General features: G+C 36.7%; 1 protein-coding gene across 1 annotated transcript in view; it reads left to right on the top strand.

The window, feature by feature from the left end:
* OTOG (otogelin) overlaps positions 1–19,409 on the top strand; it is a 99,705-nt gene that overhangs the window by 10,004 nt on the left and 70,292 nt on the right. The window contains exons 7-19 of the mRNA XM_017807136.1: positions 145–263; positions 648–853; positions 2,239–2,369; positions 3,175–3,281; positions 4,149–4,258; positions 5,054–5,179; positions 6,421–6,529; positions 7,118–7,164; positions 7,816–7,961; positions 14,363–14,495; positions 15,478–15,655; positions 17,457–17,581; positions 19,052–19,264. Of these exons, the coding sequence (XP_017662625.1) occupies positions 145–263; positions 648–853; positions 2,239–2,369; positions 3,175–3,281; positions 4,149–4,258; positions 5,054–5,179; positions 6,421–6,529; positions 7,118–7,164; positions 7,816–7,961; positions 14,363–14,495; positions 15,478–15,655; positions 17,457–17,581; positions 19,052–19,264 (1,750 nt within the window). The remainder of the gene's footprint in view (positions 1–144; positions 264–647; positions 854–2,238; positions 2,370–3,174; positions 3,282–4,148; positions 4,259–5,053; positions 5,180–6,420; positions 6,530–7,117; positions 7,165–7,815; positions 7,962–14,362; positions 14,496–15,477; positions 15,656–17,456; positions 17,582–19,051; positions 19,265–19,409) is intronic.

The raw sequence follows: 19,409 nt of genomic DNA, 5'->3' as shown, positions 1-19,409 counted from the left end.
ATCATTCAGTTTTTTGTGCTAGAGTGGGACCAAACTACTTGTTCACTGCTGAGTGTGGGATTGGGGGTATTAGTTGTGTGACATGCGGATTACAAAGAATTTGATTAAAAACTTGATTTTGACACTAGTGTTTTTATTTGGCAGGTGAATAATGATCCTGAATGCCGTTCTTCTCCTTATTCCTGCAAAAGGTCCATTAGTTTATTCTTTTCTGGAGATGAACAGATAAAGATGAGCAGTGAAGTCACCTATAAAGGCTTTGGGTAAGTCCAATCATGTTTCTGATGCTCTAGTTACATTAGAATTAATGTCATGGTAACATTTTGATAGCAAAGATGTAAACTTATTTGTTGGTAGCTTGAAAAAGTATCCAGATCACAAATGCAATAATTACTTCTCATCTACAGAGTGGTGTCTGAGGAAGGTGATACCTGAATTGGTGGTATACAGTATTAAGAAATATAACCATTGATGTTCATACTTTGATTTTTGCTGTTGTTTGCAACTTCATTTGGTTTAGTGGAGTTAGTCGGTATTTACATCAGGAATTTTCAGATGCGTGAGGAAGTCATTACATCAGCAAATAATTTATTTTTAATGGTTATATTTTCTAATGTAATGTTGTTTTTGATTCTGTGTCATTTCAGAGTACGATTACCTCATATTATTGGAAACTTACACATCCAGAAACTAGCTGGATACTTCCTAGTCAGGCACCAGTATGCCTTTACTCTGGCATGGGATGGTACATCTGCAGTGTACATCAAAATGGCACCAGAGTACTTGGGCAAAACACATGGACTGTGTGGAAACAATAATGCTATTCTGCAGGATGACCTTGAAACTAGTTATGGTGAGTATTTAAGATGCTTCCTGTTGTATAATGTATAATATGTGTGGTTGTTTTTTTTTTTTCAGGTGAAATAAATGTTACTTTGCTTAGTTTTTAATTATAATGCTAAGTGAATTTAGGATGAGCAACTTTTGTAATGGGAAATACGATGTGGAAATACTTCTGGTAGATGATACTGTTAGTGAAGGGGACCAGTTTGAATACAGTTGGGGCTCTGGGAAGGAACATCTTAAAAAAGCTGTCTTGCTCAATTACCTGCAATGGCATTTGTACTTCAGTTTCCTGGGACCTGAAAGGTAAAATCTGGTTTTAAATGTTTGCTGTTCTCTTAGCAATTGTGCAGCCTGTGGAAGCCTGAGATATTGATATTGGAAATAAATCAATAATTACTAAATCAAATAAATGAAAACTGTCGAATCCTTTTTGATCTGGCATTTCATTTATGATAACACTCTCAGAACTGACTAGTGATCCTTCATTATTAACTTCAGACACTTCCAAGAGTCTTGGCTTTCAGTAAATACTGAGTGAAGACCTCAATAAAATAAACAGGGGAAAAAAGAACAGGTCTCTTGAAAGGTATTTCAAGTTAGGCTATAAAAACTTCTGGAAATCATTGCTTTGGGCTGTTTAGCTCTTTGCTCCCCTTTAAGATTAGGGTGTTTCTGTAGAGTTCTACTCCAAAACTCAGAGTAGATGTGCTAGGTTTCCTCTGTTGTTTGTACAGGCCACTCAGTTTCACAAGTCAATACACTACATATGAGCTTCATCCAGTTACCTTGGGGAGCAGTTGCCATGAAGATATGGCAAGACATGCATTTGTGGGTAATCCAAACAGTAATCAGTGCCACCACTTGTCCATGATGGATGATAGTAATAATGATTAGCTAGTTTCACTCTAGTGTGAACACTTCTACTTATGTGAAAGTGTCACACCCTGCTTGGCTAATGCAGACAATCATTTTGAACTATTGCAATGACCCATGAATGCCTCATCTTTCTTCGGTTTTACACTCTCTGTTAGGAGTTTCATATAAAATAGAAGCATAGACCTATATATATACAGTTTATTAAAGCTCTTTTTTTTTTTCCAATTGATGGCCTAAGGGAGGCACAGCCCTCCTCACTTAAAGCCCTTCCTTGCCAAATTGCTGGAGTAAGCTGCCTTCTGCTATTCTAAAACCCCTCCTGTAGTTCCTTTTAAAAGTATTTTTTGCTTCTTGGAAGTACCAGATTGATTTCAGCTGATTCATTTAGTAGTAGGAAGGGTTGGGTGTTCTCTTCTTAATGTGTTTTGATTATTGAGATGTTTCCCTGGGAAATCCTATAGAAACATTGTTGTTCTTCCAAGTTACTGTGTGACTGTATGTGTGTGTCTTGTTTAGGAAAACTGACAGATGATGTAACTGAGTTTGTAGAGAGTTGGCAGGAAAATCCTCCACAAGGAACACCCAACTGGGATAAATCTCTTCTCAATGAACCACCGTGCCTGACACAAACCCATGAATCTCTACAGGTTTGGATCAACACAAAAATATTATTACAATAATTGGTGATTCTAATTAGAGCAAGAGTTTGACTTAGTGCTTTGAAGGAAACTGGAAATATTCAATCTCACTGGAAATAGTCAAAGCTCTTTGGAGAGATGAATTAAAATGATTGCTGCAGCAGATCATCTCTTGTCATCTCATCCTGCCTCCCCTTTTCTTCTGTATTTCTTGATCTTTTCAAATATTATATTATCTGCATAGCAGCCAATAGAAGTGTTTGAATATGAAGCTAAATGAGTGAAAAGTTGTAAAATAGGGTTATGTTCTAGAGCTAGTTCCCATTCCTTCCCTCAGGAAGCATAGAAAGAAGCAGGGACGCAAAACTAGAATGAGAGCACAGTTAATTCGTCAGTGTTTAAAAACGAATTATTGTTACTTTTGTCCATAACACGGAAGTAATTTTTCCTTCTAAGTAGTATTTCCGGGATATAACCCTTAAATGAAGTACTTTGAAACTAAAGCTGATGACAAGCATGGTTTATTTCTCTTGCCTGTTACTGTGTAATTTAATTAAAATGAAGACCTTTTTCAGGTTATTTTGGCTTAGTTGTAGTTTCCTTGGGGAAGGAATATGTTTTACTTCACTGGTATGATACTGGTTATGGATACTCTGGCATGTAGAGCAATATGTTGCTAGACACTGCTTCTAGCTGGTGAGAGGAAAGTGATTCCTAGTCACAGATGTCTGTTGTGATTTTCTGTAGTATTCTATAATATTCATCTTATGTTTATTTTTTACAAACTTCACAACAACTGTCTCTTTCATTTCAGAGGACATATGCTCTGTGTAATATCCTGTTACATCCCCCATTTAAACAATGTCATGAATATGTGAGTCCTCTTTCTTTTATGGCAAGCTGCACAAATGATCTTTGCATGTAAGTGAATGTTTTGGTAACAAAGCTGTTATAAAAAAAAAGTCCTTCTATCATGAGAATGAATTGTAAATGTTAGCGGAACTGATTTGTGTCTTTTTCTGCATATTTGTTTCTATCTAACATTATTATTTTGTCTTTGCTCATTTGTTCTATTTTACTGCAGTGGAACACTGTGGAGTTCCTATTTTCTTTGATATAAGGGTGACCAAAGTCAGGCTGTGATATCTTCATAATTTGTTAATGTATCTCCTGTGAATATGGCATCTGTTTTGATTCTGAGTGTGCAACATCCTTTGTATTAGTATAGTATTACTATAATGAAAAGTAATAGTGAAAAGGTCATTTTTGGCACCTGCAAGCCATATGGTAATCCACTGTAAAGAGAAATTTGATTACTATTTGAACTTATGCTAACATATCATTATCTGCTATGCTCCTTGCCCAAGCAGTTTTTACCAGTTAAATCAACAGGCAGGACAGAAGGTAATTTCCATTCGCAGTACCACTGTGACTCACTGTTGGAAATCTTACACTTCCTTGTGAATTTTCTGCAGGGTGTTAGCCCTTTAATAAAACTCAAGATCTTTATTCAAGTCTGTTAATACTGCTGTAGGTCTGTCTTTCATGGATTTATTAAAGAAATTAGTGTGAGGTCTCAAATATATTGATATTCATACTGACGATGTGTCTTCAAGTGTGGCAGAATGTCTAATCCATTAAAGACTTTTAACCTAGACCACCAACACAGTACAGTTTTAAAGTAGGTTCAAACAAGATGGTTGTACGCAATGCAGGAGCATTCATGAGGTTATGATTGCATGTTTGAATGTAGGTAGAAAATAATATGCCAATTTTTATTCGTGTAAGGTCAGCAGTTGATAATGCAACTTGGTGTCGAGCACTAACTGAATATGCCAGAGCATGTGCCCAAGCAGGAAAGCCACTTCATGGATGGCGTGTGCACTTTGAGCAGTGTGGTACGTAGATGCTTTCGTACTTGGAAGCGCTGCTTATCAGCTGTATTTTAAAAAGGATGCTCTTCATAGTTTTACTTTATTGTCCTTCCTCTTATTTTGGATTCATATAGCTCTTAATGAAACCGTTGAGTGAATGAAACTCCTTCAAGGCTACATAAATGAGATGGGATTTCTCTTTCATGTGTGTAATTTGTACTGAATGTATTTAAAGTACTAAGCTTATTACAATGTGATTTAGGAGCCTTCTTACTAAATCAGATATTTTTATTTTCATAGAACTACTCTTTCAAATGTCCAAATCTTCATGGCTTTCTGATATGTGTGTCATGAGTCTTAAAAATAAATTCAAATTACACTTGCATAAGTCTTCATTATATAAGTCACGTAAAGTAAGTTTGAAAGAGATTATCTGATTTGTTCACCTGCTTGTAACGCAGGACCCAAACTGCTTTGTCATCCAGGACAGATTTCCCCTATGATTCCAAAAATCTGTGTTAATGGATGTTCTGACTGTGATGGTCTGAGTATCTGAATAGCTCTGCTGTGAGAAAATTTCTGAGTCTCCCTTGGTGTAATTTAAGATTATTCCTTCTTAAAGCACCTTTAATGGACAAAATGTGAATATATATAAATATGTATCAATTCCATGAGTGTGTGTTATGAAAGGCATTTTTCTAGACAACAGATACTCAATTGACTTGCCAAAAAGTAGATACCTGAAAGAAATATGAGCAATCTATTTAAGCCCTGAGGCATTACCACAATACCTTTTCTCTACCTGTTTCTATTTTTTAGTCATTACCTGTGCTGAACCCTTGACCTACAATGAATGCATCAACTGCTGTCCTGTTTCATGTCATCAGCAATCACAGTGCATTGACAGTGAGCTTTCCTGTGTTGATGGATGCTACTGTCCAGATGGTAAGTTTTGCTTCTCAAATACGTATTCTTTAATTCCATGTAACTTTGAGGTTGTTCTTCCCCAAGTTTGTCTCTATATGGCCTGACTAGATTAAAGCATTCCCGGGAGCTCTTTATAAATGATGTTCCAATGGTGTGTGGATGAATGACCTTATTTTCCTTACTGACAACAACCCTTTCCTCCTTCTAACAAGTAGCAATAGATTTCAGCACAGATACCCATTCTAGCTGTACAGACCCACAGTTTGAATGAAAAATGGTGTTTGCTCTCTTGTTACAGGACAGCCATCCTCCTGATTGTGGTGGTTGCTGCTTGGTTTTTGAGGAGAGGGAGGATTATTTTGATGGGTTGGGTTTTGGGTTTGTTTTGTTTGCTTGTTGTTTTTTGGTTTTTTGTTTTTTTTTTTCTGCATTTTTTTCCTGAAGACTACCTGCAAGATTACAGAGCTTAGGAGAGCTCAAAAACATGCCATAAGTAAAACTCATCCATGTGGCCATAAACAGGTTTTCATACTGAGATTCTTACACTGTTGTATGGTTCTGGCAAGTGACATATTTACAGTGTGGCCTATAGCAAAACTTTACCCTCTTCACCAAAACAGACATTGATGTCCAGTTTTCCTCTAGTTACTGGCTTCTCTTGGGTACATAATTCTATATAAAAGAGGATAGAGGAAGTTATGCCATGGATCTTCAAGTCATGCCTCTTATATGTACCCTGATTATTTATAAGTTTGATCATCTTTATTATTTATTAATCATTTTACTTTTTATGGGTTGTAAAGCCTTTTAGCTTCTGGCTCTCTAATAACAAAATAATAAACCAACCAGAAAACACCAAAGCAAAAACCTGTTTCAGTAAAATAAGGACCTTAAAACGGGCAAAGATTTGTAAATGTGTTTAAAAAATAAGCCAAAGGTTCTCAAAGAAGTGTGGCTTGTGTATTTAGTTTTGGGGTTTTTTTGTGTGTGTGGTTTCCTCCCCCTCTCACCCAGTATTAAATATTTATTATTCATACTATATTTAGTGTATCTCAGGCAATTTAGTGATTTGATCCATGTAATATAATTTATTAAATATAATTCAAATGCACCCTTTTTTTGGTGACAGTTACTAACTATTAGTCTAGAGTATATTACATGCAAGACTATTTGTGTTGTTCTTGCATATACTTAGTAGTGCTCTGTCAGTCATTTGTAGGGATATTTCTCTTTTTTTCTTGTTATTTTATTTATTCTAGGCTTAATTTATGAAAATGAATTGTGTGTCAAACCTATGGACTGTCCTTGTGACTACCATGGAAGTTCCTTTGAAATGGGTTCGGTGGTTTATGAGGAATGTAATAACTGGTGAGTAGTTTTGCTTTTTATGCTGTGGACTTCATCCTTTCGTGGTCATAAGAGACAACTTCTTCAAGGCCTATTTCAGTTGGACACAACAAGCCTAATGTAAATGTGACACTAAACTGATGTTTTTTAGAATTTATAAGGTAATTTTATACATTTGAAAGAAAAATCCATAGGAAGAGAAAGTGCCTTTCATTGGATCACCTTTATTGAAGAAAATGGATGAGCTTGCAGATGCACATCTTTTTTTTCCACAAGAGTTCTATTTTTAAGTCATAGGATTCAAATTGCTTGTGTTTTTTCTTCTCAGTTTTATTACTCCTTAACTTTTTTAATGGTTATTAAGGAGCTAAAAAGTAATGAAAGTTACTGGATGCATGGATGAAATTTCAGCTTATTGTATCTTCATGACAAGTTCTTGCCACAGCTTTCAGGCATTCTAATGACTGTGATATCTCTGTACCCTTTTGTAAGATGCAAGACACTTCGTGCTCATTTCACAGGGAAGGAATCCAGGAAGAACAACTGAGGGACAACTGTATGTAATTCACAAAATAAAAGTATGAAACCTTTTTTTTTTTTTGATTTCAGCACCTGCATTGGAGGAAAGTGGATCTGTACAAATCTTACGTGTCCAGGTATGTGAAAGTCTTGAATACTTAACTTTTTGATAACTGAGTTCTTCAGGTAAAATATTATGATATTTCACTACATAATTTGCATTTTATTTCCATCTACATATAAATGCATCTACAGACTAAGTAGATTAAATATTAAAATGATCTAAATAGCAGGCATCTGCCTTTCAGCTTAGTGCAGCCCATACATCACCATAATGTCTCTGGTAGATGACACTACCTGGTCATTTATTTTTTTCAACCAAATTTTTCACTGCAGCCCTCACTTGACATCATTATGGCAAGTTTAATTTATTTTACTCAGTGTTGCTGGCTTATCAGTTAACAGTGGGAGTGCTTAATGTTTCTGAAAATCAGTTTTAAGAGCCACAAATCAAATACCCACAATGTAAGGATTACGCACATTTTTGCTTCTTCTTGGGGGAAGAGATGTTGAGGTATCCCAGCCAGGCATCAGGTACAAACCCCATTACAAAAGCAAGGATAAGGTTCAGCTCTTTAACTATGTTCCTAGTGCCTGGTTGTAATATGAATATAATTTCATAAGTTATGGAATATTATCACAGTGTATAAACCCTACAGCAGTAGTACTTGTTGAGAGTGCACTGTCTTTGGTGCGTACTTAAACGCATTACTTATTGTGTTTGTCAGCTGAATGCTCGGTTTCAGGAGACACTCATTTCATGACCTTTGATGGGCGCAAATACACTTTCCAAGCTCCCTGCCAGTACATTCTAGCCAAGAGCCGTACGTCTGGAGCATTTACCGTATCCTTGCAAAATGCTCCTTGTGGACAGGTAAGTCTTAGAATTTTCTTATAGTGTTTATATCTTCAAGCGTCTATTATTTTGTGGAAAAAGCATTAAAAAAAAAAAGGCAAACGAGCTACCTGCAACTGCATGTAATAAATAGTAGCAACAACTTTCTGTAATGATGTAGTTGGACAGCAACAGAACAGAGAAAGTCTGTACATAAATTCTCATGTTTGCTTGGGACAATAGGAAAGATTATGCCAGTGTTCTGATTGACTGTTCACTGAGGTCATTCAGTAACATGTGGGGGTTCGTGCAGCACACCCTGGATGATGACTTCTTTTCTTGAGCTTTCTGAGTACATCTTTTTGAACTTGCAGCCAGTACAAGGACTGCTGCTTATTATTGCTTGAAGGAAGAATGGCTTTATGTCTTCAATATAGATTTCTCTTTTGTCTTTGTTCTTGCAACTTGAAATTTGCTTTTACTTATGTTGATATGAAAACATTTGGTTAGGTTTTTGGTCAGCTCTCTCAGATTTGTTTATATAAATGCATTTGTCTTACTGTTGCTAAGCTGGTAGCCTTTACAGTTGTTTTTAACCAAGCATCCACGTGTGTAGGTAGCTGATACTAACAGTGCTACTAAAGGTGATATTAAGGGTGCTCCTACTTTATATTTGAAGGTACTGTACACAGAAATTGCCAAATGTTTCATCTGCCTTATATCCAAGACCTGTTCTCTTTCCTTTGTTGTGCATGTGGATTTCTGAGCATGTATTATAAAGCTATGTGTGAGGTATGGAACACTGGTAAGATTTTTGACTACATTTTCATTACAGTCTTGATAGGATGAGAAGCATAGTTGATTGAGTTGAGCCGTTTTCTGGAATCAGGCTTTTCTCACTGGCTGAGTTCTACATGTGTTTGTAAGGGCAGAATTTGGCCCACATTTGTGTTAGGGTCATGATGCCAATGTGGATGCCTACTTACTAAGTTGCTGGACTTGCAGTAGGGAAAAGATTTCGTATCTTGGCCAAATTTCTCTTCTGTCTGTAATGATTTTTACTTAGAAGCAACTGTACAGGTATTTGAAGTGTATATCGCCTTAAACATAACATTGCTGTAATTCTAGACCACCTACTTACTATGTGTTAGGCCTATATTGTTACATAATTCACATAAAATCAGATTTAGTGCTATTACTTTGTACTTCTGTGGAGGTAGCTACTTATGTTTCATTGTATTAATTTTCTTTTGTGTTCTAAATAAATATATGATCCTGCAAGTCCTTTTACATTAATGATTGCAGTCACTCTTCTCTGCAGCTTATATTGTTCATGCACTTGAGATTTCCTTGGGAAGAAAAATGGTTATATAAGTTGTCATGCTACACTTTCTAAAGGCACATTGCACTAAATCCTACTTCTCTGTATGACAGAAAATACATTTAAGCAGAAAGAATTCTTATTGAAAGTGGCAGTGGCAAGTTTTTTATAATAGAAATTATGTCTTTGCGATCCAGGTAAGAGATGGGAGACTGAGTGCAGGGAATTCCCTCATCTCAATGATAAAAGTTGAGAGGCAAGAAAAATAGCTTAACTGGATAGAGACAAAATATATTTTACAACTAGATGATCCTCAAGTAAATGTCTCTTCTATGGTTCCTAGGAGAAGTGTCTAAAGACACCAGGTGAGGTATGTGACAGGGCTTAGAAGTTACCACTGTTGAAAAAGTGGATTCTTGTGTTGCAAATACAGCTGCTTTAAAATGCTCTAATAGTCTCTAGCTCTTTGAGGTAGAAGCATTACAGTGGGGGCTGTGAAATGAGATCTTGGCAAGGACATGCACGTTAAAAGAACTTCTAGGCTTTAACCTCTGTGTGCATTGTTCTTTGGATTGGGAAGAATCTAGTGATCCTGCTAATATTTCCTGCTTATGGGAAGATTGAGAGTGTTTCAAGATACAATATATTTGGTTAGTGTTACAATTCCCCACTTCAAGTGCATATTTGGCTTAGCTTGTTTTTATTTTAATAAAATAAGTTTAAGTAGCTTTGTTCTGGGCTAAGTTTGGAATCCTGAGGAGCTGATTAAGTTACTGTCATCTAGAAGAAAAAAAATAAAAATAAGAGCTTTGAAACAAAACATAAACATAGCCATAAATCTGTTCAGTCAGTGTCATATTCTCAGAATTTTGTGGAGTCCAAGAACCTTGAGAAAGGTGGTTGTATATAGTATAGCTGTACTATGTCATTGAAGAAAAGCAAAGAAAATCTCCAGAGAAACACTCTGGGCAACGCTTTTATCAAATGAGACTTGAGGCCTGAATGACTTCTTGCAGAAGCCCACAGTGAGGAACCTTCCAGCCTGACCTGTTGAAAATCCCATCAGTGAACAACAGAGGTCTGGAGCAAACACCTGTTGTGGTAATGTGCAGGGTATGAATATGTGTCTCATTCCTTGTGCTACAGAACAGTTATTCTGTGTGCAAAACAGACAGAACTGTGCCTTTTGGTTTAGTCGTTGTGGTTACTTTTTGCTGGGGAAAGTGAAAACTGAGTTAGTTGGCTTTCTGCAGCACTGGTGAGACTGCAAAGTGCTTTGTAGTAACTCCTGCTTTCTTCTTCACCCTGACTTAGCAACTCTGCTTAGTGTTGTTTCTGCGTCAAAATGGTTTGTAGGTGAAAAAACAGATTCTCTTGGCTTTTACTACATGTGGGGCTTCATACTTCACATAGCCTTTAACAAAGGTAACCTGATCAGTCCCTAATAGGTATAGGCCTTTACAGAGGTTTGAGTGAAGCATTCTGGATGTTAACAGTCAGGTGAGTGGTCAGAGGATTACGTGATATATTCCAGGGCTAACTTAGTTATCAGTGTACAAGTGGTAAGAGGGTAGTGAGAACGGTTTGTGTAGTATAAGGCAAGAATGTGGGTTTTTTTCAGTGCAGCTATTCGAGTGTCTAATTATCAACTAACTGGTACCACTTGGCAGAGGAGTGCTTTTCAGTTCCCCAGGCACCGTCCATTATCTTTTTTCCCATTTATAAAAATTAATGAATTGAAATGGGAAGCTAAAAGATTTGTAATGTGGAATCTCATATTTCTTGATGGTTTGAGATTTTATGTGCTTCTTTAAAAAAGCCTTATCACTCCTATCTTATTCAAGCAGATTAAAAAATGTGGAAAGAAAATACCTGGGGAGATTTTAGCTTTCTGAATCACAAAGAATCCAGTCATCTGAAGCCTTAGAGCTGGTGACATAAACAGTCATCAGGCAACAAGTTATTTGAAAATGATGTGAAATTTTGTTTAAGCACTTTTTGGAAGGAGAATCAGTCAAATGATCAGCACAGCTTAACCTTATCTGAGTTTCAGGTGACAACCTCGCTGGCTTTGTAGTTTGTATGATGAGAAGGTCTTCTGAATATAGATTTTTTTTTTTTTTTAAAGTGTCTAGTGAGAGAAATGGCCATTCCTGTGAAAACACCTGCTGAAAGCTGGCAGGGGCAGTGCTGTGAAAGAAACAGTTCATTGGAACAGAGAACAATTGTCAGGCTGAATTTCTCCTTCAGTTTCAGCACGAAGGAATAATAAAGCTTTTGTCGATATCCTGTACTAATGTATATACCATGGAGGGTTGTTTTCTTGGCTCTGGTCTCCTATGCATGTCACCTGCCGTTTTTTTATCTTCAGCTTCTTAAAAAGCCAACAGTGTCATCAGTTTATAGCCATTGTTTCCGAATGAAATGCACAGAAACCTAATTTCTTAAGTAAAGAGGCAAGACAGCAAGATATGCTACAAGGCTTTACTTCACAAGGCAGATGTCTGTCTTCACTGTCAGTCTGGAGGAGCTGGTTGAGCTGATGAAATATCTCTAGTTATTTTTATAATTTGCTATTTTAATTTGCTAGTTTCATTTTATCATTTCAGGTGTTGGTGAAAGATCACTGTTGAATTAGTCTCTAGAGACAGGGAAATTCTGCATGTGGTTTTTAATCTTTGCATACTATTGTGTGTATTTATGTGTCCATGGTACTTGAAGAGCTGACAAATGATCTCTCTTTGCTAGTTCAGCATCTGTGAAATCCACATGGTAGTGTTCAGAGATCCTTGAGCTCTAGTAATGGTTTTCATCAAGCAGGGCAACATTTGCCCTGTATTAGACAAGTCCCAGTGAAAGTCAGAGTTGAATAAAAGTGTAAATCTGTGAACTGAGCATCGTAATCTCTTTGCTCTGTGAATGGTGCTATTCACTGTGTAATTCTGCTGTTTGTGCAACTGTCCAAAGGTCATTTTAACTGTATCTTTTTCAGTGCCTCTTTCAGCACTGAAGATTTGTTAAAATTTCACGGTTTCATCATTAGTTACGCCTTCACTGAAGGCAGTGGAGCTGAACAGTGCAGCCTCCCATACCTGTACTGAACACTTCTGGACTGCAGCACCGTTCCAGATCCAATCAATGGGAAATTTTCTGCAGTGAGACCTAGAGTGCTCTTTGACCAAGTCGTTTCAGACATGTCTGTATATGTTCTGGTATATAAGACTGTTTGGGGGTTGTGCTGAAAACGGTGTTAATAATAGAGATATTTTTGTTATGACATTATGAGATGTTGAAGATGCATAATTGAGATGAGAGTAAAATGAACAAATAGTGTAACCAAAGTGACTGGACCCAATTTTTGTCATTGTTCTTGAATACCTGTTGAATGTTTACAAGGTCTTGCAGGGAAGGAGGCTCAGCAGAAGAAACAGCAGTTGAGTGCTTCCCCATTTCGTCTGTAGATGGCAGGGAGTGGACAGTCTCTCAGCTTTATCCGGCTACACCAAGCCAGTGTAAATAAGCTGATGTCTCAGAAGCTATAGTAGAGAGATTTGAGTGTAGCAGGAGTGGCAGAAACCTAATTTTTTCCTCGAGCAAGGAGAAAGCACAATGTGGACTGGGATTATGTCGTCTTTCAACATGTGGCAAAGTCAATTACAGAATGCTGACATGGTATAGTTCAAGTCATCTCTCAGTCCACCTCTGAGCCTGATTCTCTGTGATAGAACATTTTTCTTTTTAAAAAATTAAGTAGTGATCAAATTCTTTTAAGAAAAATCTGTTAATCTACTGTGATTTGATAAACATGCTTTAACAAGCCTTCTTCCCACATTGGCATTGAAGGTCAAAGTACCTGTATTTACTCTGGAAGGTGAAAGTACTGTCCTGGAAACTTTATTGAATTGACTAGTGTTAGTCATCTGTCCAACTTGTTTCCAAGTTGTTTGGTAAAAGTGTATTTGCTGCTGTGGCGTGTTGCAAGTGTTCAATATTCAGTAGCCCTCAGACTTGTGCTGCTTCCCACATGTGGTGTGATGTCTAGTTGAAGATGACTATAGTAAGAGTTAAGTAGTTTGGGACTTCACTGAGGTACCCATCAGTTTCAGTACTTGACTGAGTGAAAAAAACCCCAACCCAAAGAACTTAGAGTAAGTACACAATAGGTGACTTTTGTTTTGATGAAAGCAGTTAACTTGAATTCAATTCTTGGTCTTTAAGCTGTTCTGAAATTTCTTTCTGTAGGGCATGTAGCTTCTCTATGTTGTGAAACTTTTGCAAATAACACTAAATACTTCTGTTTTTTAGAATTTCAGTCAATTAGCTGCTATTGGTTCCACTGAAGAGGGTGGATGTAGAAATACCTAATAAGGATGATTTTGTTTGTTTGTTTGGGTTTTTTTTAGTATGTTTTATCTGGACTGCAATGCAGTATTCCTTTTCATATCTGTTTCATTTTGACTTAGAGAAGTGAAATGAAAATAAGAATAAGCATGGTAGTAAATGGTAGTAACAATAAACAAGTCAAGCCTGTTGGATGTTGTGAAATTGTATGCTCCACGATGCTGCCTTTCTTTTACCAATATTCATCCATGGAGCTTATGAACATAGTGCACAACTCCTCTCAGAAATAATCAACTTATATGCTGTTTTAAATAATGATTCACAAGATACTTCTGTCTTTCATTATTGTTTGCCTTCAAAAGAATTTTGTATCTTAAATATGCTTTAAAAGAACCTGGGTATATCAGAACACTTCAAAGTACAGACTTGGATTTCGGTGCACTGCTCTACAGATAATGCAGCCTTGTTTGTGAGCAGTAATTCAGCCTCAGTGGGTCTTTAATCAGGGGGTTCCATGAATTGCAGGTGTCTTGGTACTAAGCTATGTGAGAATTGTTTCCATTTCGCTTTACATATCCCACTTTCGAGCTGTATTTGCATAGCAGGTTAGAGTTATTGTTAAACATATATGGGAAATCATTCAAAATACTAAGTTTTCTTACTTAGCTATAAAACTGTATGTTTTACAAGTGCACTCTGCTAAGAAGCAAGGTATAACTTAAAATTTTTAATCCCCACTAAGTATACCTTTACTTGTTTGTTTTCCTCTTGCTTGTAGAACCAGGATGGATCATGTATCCAATCAGTCAGCCTTATTCTTAAGCAGGATCCCAAGAGGCAAGTGACTCTGACTCATTCAGGAGATGTTTTGATATATGACCAATACAAAATTAACCTACCTTATGCAGATGGTAAGGAATGATATATAAGCATATAATTCTTATCAAACACTAAAGAAATATTTTATTGACGTTTGTTTACTGTCAGTATTGCTAACATACTGAAGTTAAATGGCATAGTTTAATATTAATGTTGTTAGTTTTTTATGAATGTTTTGCCAATTAACTGCTGGCATACTTTTTACGTAATAGGAGTTGTACATTAGCGGTGTTGGGCTGATGACTCTTAGGTTAGGATTGTGTTTGTTCTAACAAGTCCACATGCCACCCCTTACACTTGCAAGGTTGGTTAGTTCTTTTCTGAGGGGGAATTATTTTCTCTGATTCTTGAACTGAATAATCTCTTTTTCCCTTTTTGGTAAGCAACTCAAGGAAATGTAGGTGAAAGGAGCCCTCTTGCCCCTTACAGATAAACTACAGATTTTCAGATAAAAAATTTATTTTGGTCCTTTTTTTTTTTTCCTTTTAACTTTTAAATCTCTCCCTCTCAAGATATCTGTTATTCTACTTAAAATATGTGACTGTGTTCTGTGAGATTTAACCTTAGCTTTAATGAGAGCTTTTTAATGAAATCATTAGTACATTTGATGTCTGCAAGACCTTGGCTCTTTGTGAATTTCACAAAGATGTATAGACTTTAATATAGGAAGCATGTGCCTGGTGTTAGGATTACTTTGTCTACAAGAAGTGGTCTGCAGTGTTTGTATCTTTAAATTGATTTCATTTAGTTTACTTTCATGAACATTTCAGTGAACTCTGGATGCATTTTAAAAAAGTGGTGACACTCACAAGTTTCTTATTTTCTTCTTAAAAGTTTGAATCAGTGTACCCTTGCATGAGAAATCAATGATTGGGGAAAAATAGGGTCTTAATAAGAAAAAATGAAACTCTAGATAAAAATTATATGAACCAAAACCAGTGAAATGACAAGAAACAAAATGTAAATTACAAACAGGTTTCTTTTGCCTTTCAACAATCTGTTTTTACTCACCAGAATTATTTGAAATACGGAAACTGTCCTCTGTATTTCTGCAAGTAAAGACACACATTGGATTACAGATCCTGTACGACAGAGGAGGACTGAGGCTTTACCTTCAAGTGGATGAACGGTGGAAGGACGATACCACGGGCCTTTGTGGGACCTTCAATGGGAATACAGAGGATGATTTTTTGTATGAATAGCTGCAAGATTTCTATTTTCCAGTATATGAATGTGTACAGTTAGTGGTAGATCAAATGTGTACTGAAGCTGAATGGATAGATACCAAGAATAATTTATTTTGCAGTTTTCCATTAGTGAGATAGATAGTAGGCTTTAGTTTGCTAACAGAAAATCTGCATGATATCAAGCCAGGTTTTGCTTAAAATATTTTAATATAAAAATACAGTGAAATATGTAAAGTGCTCGAGGGCTAATTTATCGAAAAGGTTTTGTCCAAAATATGAAGTGGCCTACATAAGGAACTTTCTGCCTCCCTGCAAGCCTCTCTTTTTCCGGCTCCTATTTTCTGTTGCAATTTCGAACCTGCTGCCTCTGACAGAGCCTCCATTGTTCAGTGCCTGCAGGTCAGCAACAGGAATTGGCTGTTGCCTGAGCTCCTCTTGGTTGTGATGCAGTGAAAGGTGGTCAGAGCTGCCTGAGTACTATAGTCAAGATCACTGTTTGTCCAGCTTCTTTGCAACATATTTCTCAGAGATGCTAGAGAACAAATTTGCTTCTGAGGGATTAGAGCAGCCAGGTGGAACTAGGAGAAGAAGAGGAAAATAGAGCATGACAGAATATTTCTTTTACCAGTATAGGAAAAGAAAGAGTAGGAGAACTTTTTTCTCTCAAAACAGTTGGGTTTTTTCTAAATCAAGAGTAATTGAAAAATGAAAAACCTTTGTTATAGTTCCCATTTGGAAACACATACACACGCAAATATGCCAGTGGAATTTTTAACAAATCTATCTTACTGATTAAAAAGTATTATCAGAATATTATTTATAATGAGACTAGGAAATATATAAACAAGATCTCAATTAAGAGATTATGTAAAACTGCTTAAAATATTTCTCTTTGACAAGTAGTTTGATAGTGTATTTTTGGTGACAGTCTTTGGATTGTTCTCATATAAGTGTGAAGTTGTTCAATAGTTGGGTATTTGCAGAAAAAAGTCCTTAAACTTGAGAAGTTATGAATTGTGCTGAGACATGACACAGACTATGGTGTACAAGCATTTTGATTTGTGTACAAAAAACCCTGATCCACACCAGATTTGGGAGACTTACCATAGGCAGTAGTGTCTTTTGCAACACCTCCACACCCAGCTATTTTACCAGCAGAAATACTACTGATTGTGTGCCTAAGGCACTCTTTTCCCTAGAATGAAACACCCCATATTTAAATGCACAGTTTTGATCATTCTCCCTGTACAACCTGCCTTGGTTACTTTGATCACAGTCTTTATCATTCAGCTTCTATTGCCCCTCTAATTACCTGGGCCTCATGGATATCTATTAAATTGCTTTTGCAGTTATATTTCCGAATGCTTATATTTCTTTCCCTTCCTTTTCCTCGCAGAGAATAAAGAGCATGGAAATACAGCTACCCAGAAACAGACAGGAAAATATAGGTAGAGGATAGAGAAAAATGGATCAGATATCACTGGGAAAGCAAAAGTAGGAATAAGAGAGTGCAGACTGTCAGGACAGTGGTGCATCCTCCTTCTCTCTTATAAGAACAAAACTTGGTCTATTTTGATCTTTCCTTCCTTAAAAGGTATTTAACAGCTCTAGTTCACATCTTGTCTTTCCTTCCTGGGCCTTTGCCTGGAAAGAAAGAAGAGTCCTGAAGCTTAAGCTGACAGTGCTTTAGAGGAGAGAGCATGAGAATATGGAGCAGTGCAAGGGGAGCTTGAATCGACATGGTAGAACTGAGACTATTTTGTACATTCATTGTATCTTTTCTGACTGAACTCTGTTTTGTAAAAGATCTCCAGTTGGAGTAACTGAAAGCACTCCAGAGCTGTTTGGAAACACGTGGAAGACTTCATCGGCGTGCATTGTTGTGCATGATAGTTCACAAATGGATCCCTGTGATATTCATCTGCAGGCAGGTGGGCAGTGAAGGCCAATTGTTATTGGCAAATTACTTTCTACTTAGTACATCTGTGCTCATTTTCCTAGTTGGATCAGGTAAAGGAATAACCAGTCCTACCCACTGAAATAATTATTACTTACAGGTAGCATGTGCTGAGTTCAATCCTCTAAGAAATCATAGTGTGTATTGTTTAAGGATCCTTGCAGAGGCACTTGAAATACCCCCTTTTTATTTCTGGTTTTCAGTTATGCTTTATTAAGTTAGACATGCATTAAAGGTTGATAGTATGTCTAGTATTGGTGATGCTGCTAGTTAAGATGGAAACTAAAAACTATTGCAGCTTTTGAAAATACTACAAAAATTAAATACTTGATTTAGTTGTCTACCATTGAAGAGGATGAGTAGGAGAAAAATGCTGATGCACTGACAGTCTTTAGATTCAGCTACAAGGGTCCAGTTGGGGAAATATGCTAGTGGGTGGTGCCATGAGGACCACAGATGGTCACTAAGTCATTCTTTAATAATGATGAACTTTGTAGATCATCAGTTATATCCATTTCACAGTTCCTACCACATCTTATCTTCGTCTCTACACACTTGTTGAGACATAAAGGTAAAATGTTAAGGGTTTACCTGTGCTTTCAGCAGTGCTAGGGAATCATCATGCCTCTTGCTACAACAGCATCTGTCTTTTGAGTATTTATACAGTAGGCAGTATTAAGAAGCTGTATTCTTTGTAACGGGTTTGGACGTGAATGTGGAAAGAATTAGCCTGTATAGGAAGTCAGAAATTCTGGAAAAGGGATTTTGAAGTCCTAGTTTATACATTATGCTCTTTTTGGTGGTAAATTTATCTCTTCATTGGTATGCTAATATAGCATATTATTTATTTTTACCACTATTGCACAACTATTTGATTCATTCAGAATTGAGATATTCAGGTGAGTGCTGTGTTTGGAGCTTCTTACATAGCTATTTGATACTGCTCTTGCTCTCCTGTGTGACAAACCAGCAGCTCTGGTGCTGGGTGCAGCCTTATGCAACTGAAGCAATGGGTAATAGATAATTCTTTACAATACTGACCTATTGAAGTATTTATTGGGAATGACTTAAGCTAAAGTGATGGACTTAAGCTAAAGTGATGTGTAATGAAATATGTGTTTGCCAAAGGCACTGGTCAGTTTATAGCACCTGTTGCCTAACTCACCTCCATGAATCAGTTGAAAGGTAGAAGACTTGACTGTAGGCACTATCTGTGTATTGTAAAGTTTTCTGAACACCTTAAAATCATACCAAGAACAAGCTCAACACTATGCGCAGCTAACTTTTTTTTTTCTACTGTACAGTTGTATAGATATCAGAGATAAAAAGATTACATGGCAGAAGTATATAACCATGACCAGTTGCATTGTATAGAAAACACTTTTTGTTCCAAGTCTTTTTAAACTCCTTCACTGAAACAGTGTTTAATCTGTTATTTGTGTAGCCTCTTATGCAGCGGAAGCTTGTAGCATCCTTACGAAAGATCTTTTTGCTCCATGCTACCCCTATTTGAGTCCTGTTCCCTATTTTGAGCAGTGCAGAAGAGACACTTGCAAATGTGGACAGACTTGTTTTTGCTCTGCTCTGGCCCATTACGCTCATCATTGCCAAAGGTTCGGAGTTGTAATAGATTTCAGAGGAGCTGTCCCAGAATGTGGTGAGTTTCCTTTCACTTCTGGTCTTAAATGGTTACTGTTGGAGGACTTTAGAATGACATTTGGAAAATAAAATAAATTAATATAATCTTTTAAATGAGAAGAGGATTAATCCCAGCATGATCTTTTGCACACAGGACAAGGTTC

The sequence above is a fragment of the Lepidothrix coronata genome, unplaced genomic scaffold (assembly GCF_001604755.1).
Source record: "Lepidothrix coronata isolate B3197 unplaced genomic scaffold, Lepidothrix_coronata-1.0 Scaffold1, whole genome shotgun sequence".
NCBI lineage: Eukaryota > Metazoa > Chordata > Aves > Passeriformes > Pipridae > Lepidothrix > Lepidothrix coronata.
This window is presented reverse-complemented; position numbering and strand designations above follow the sequence as displayed.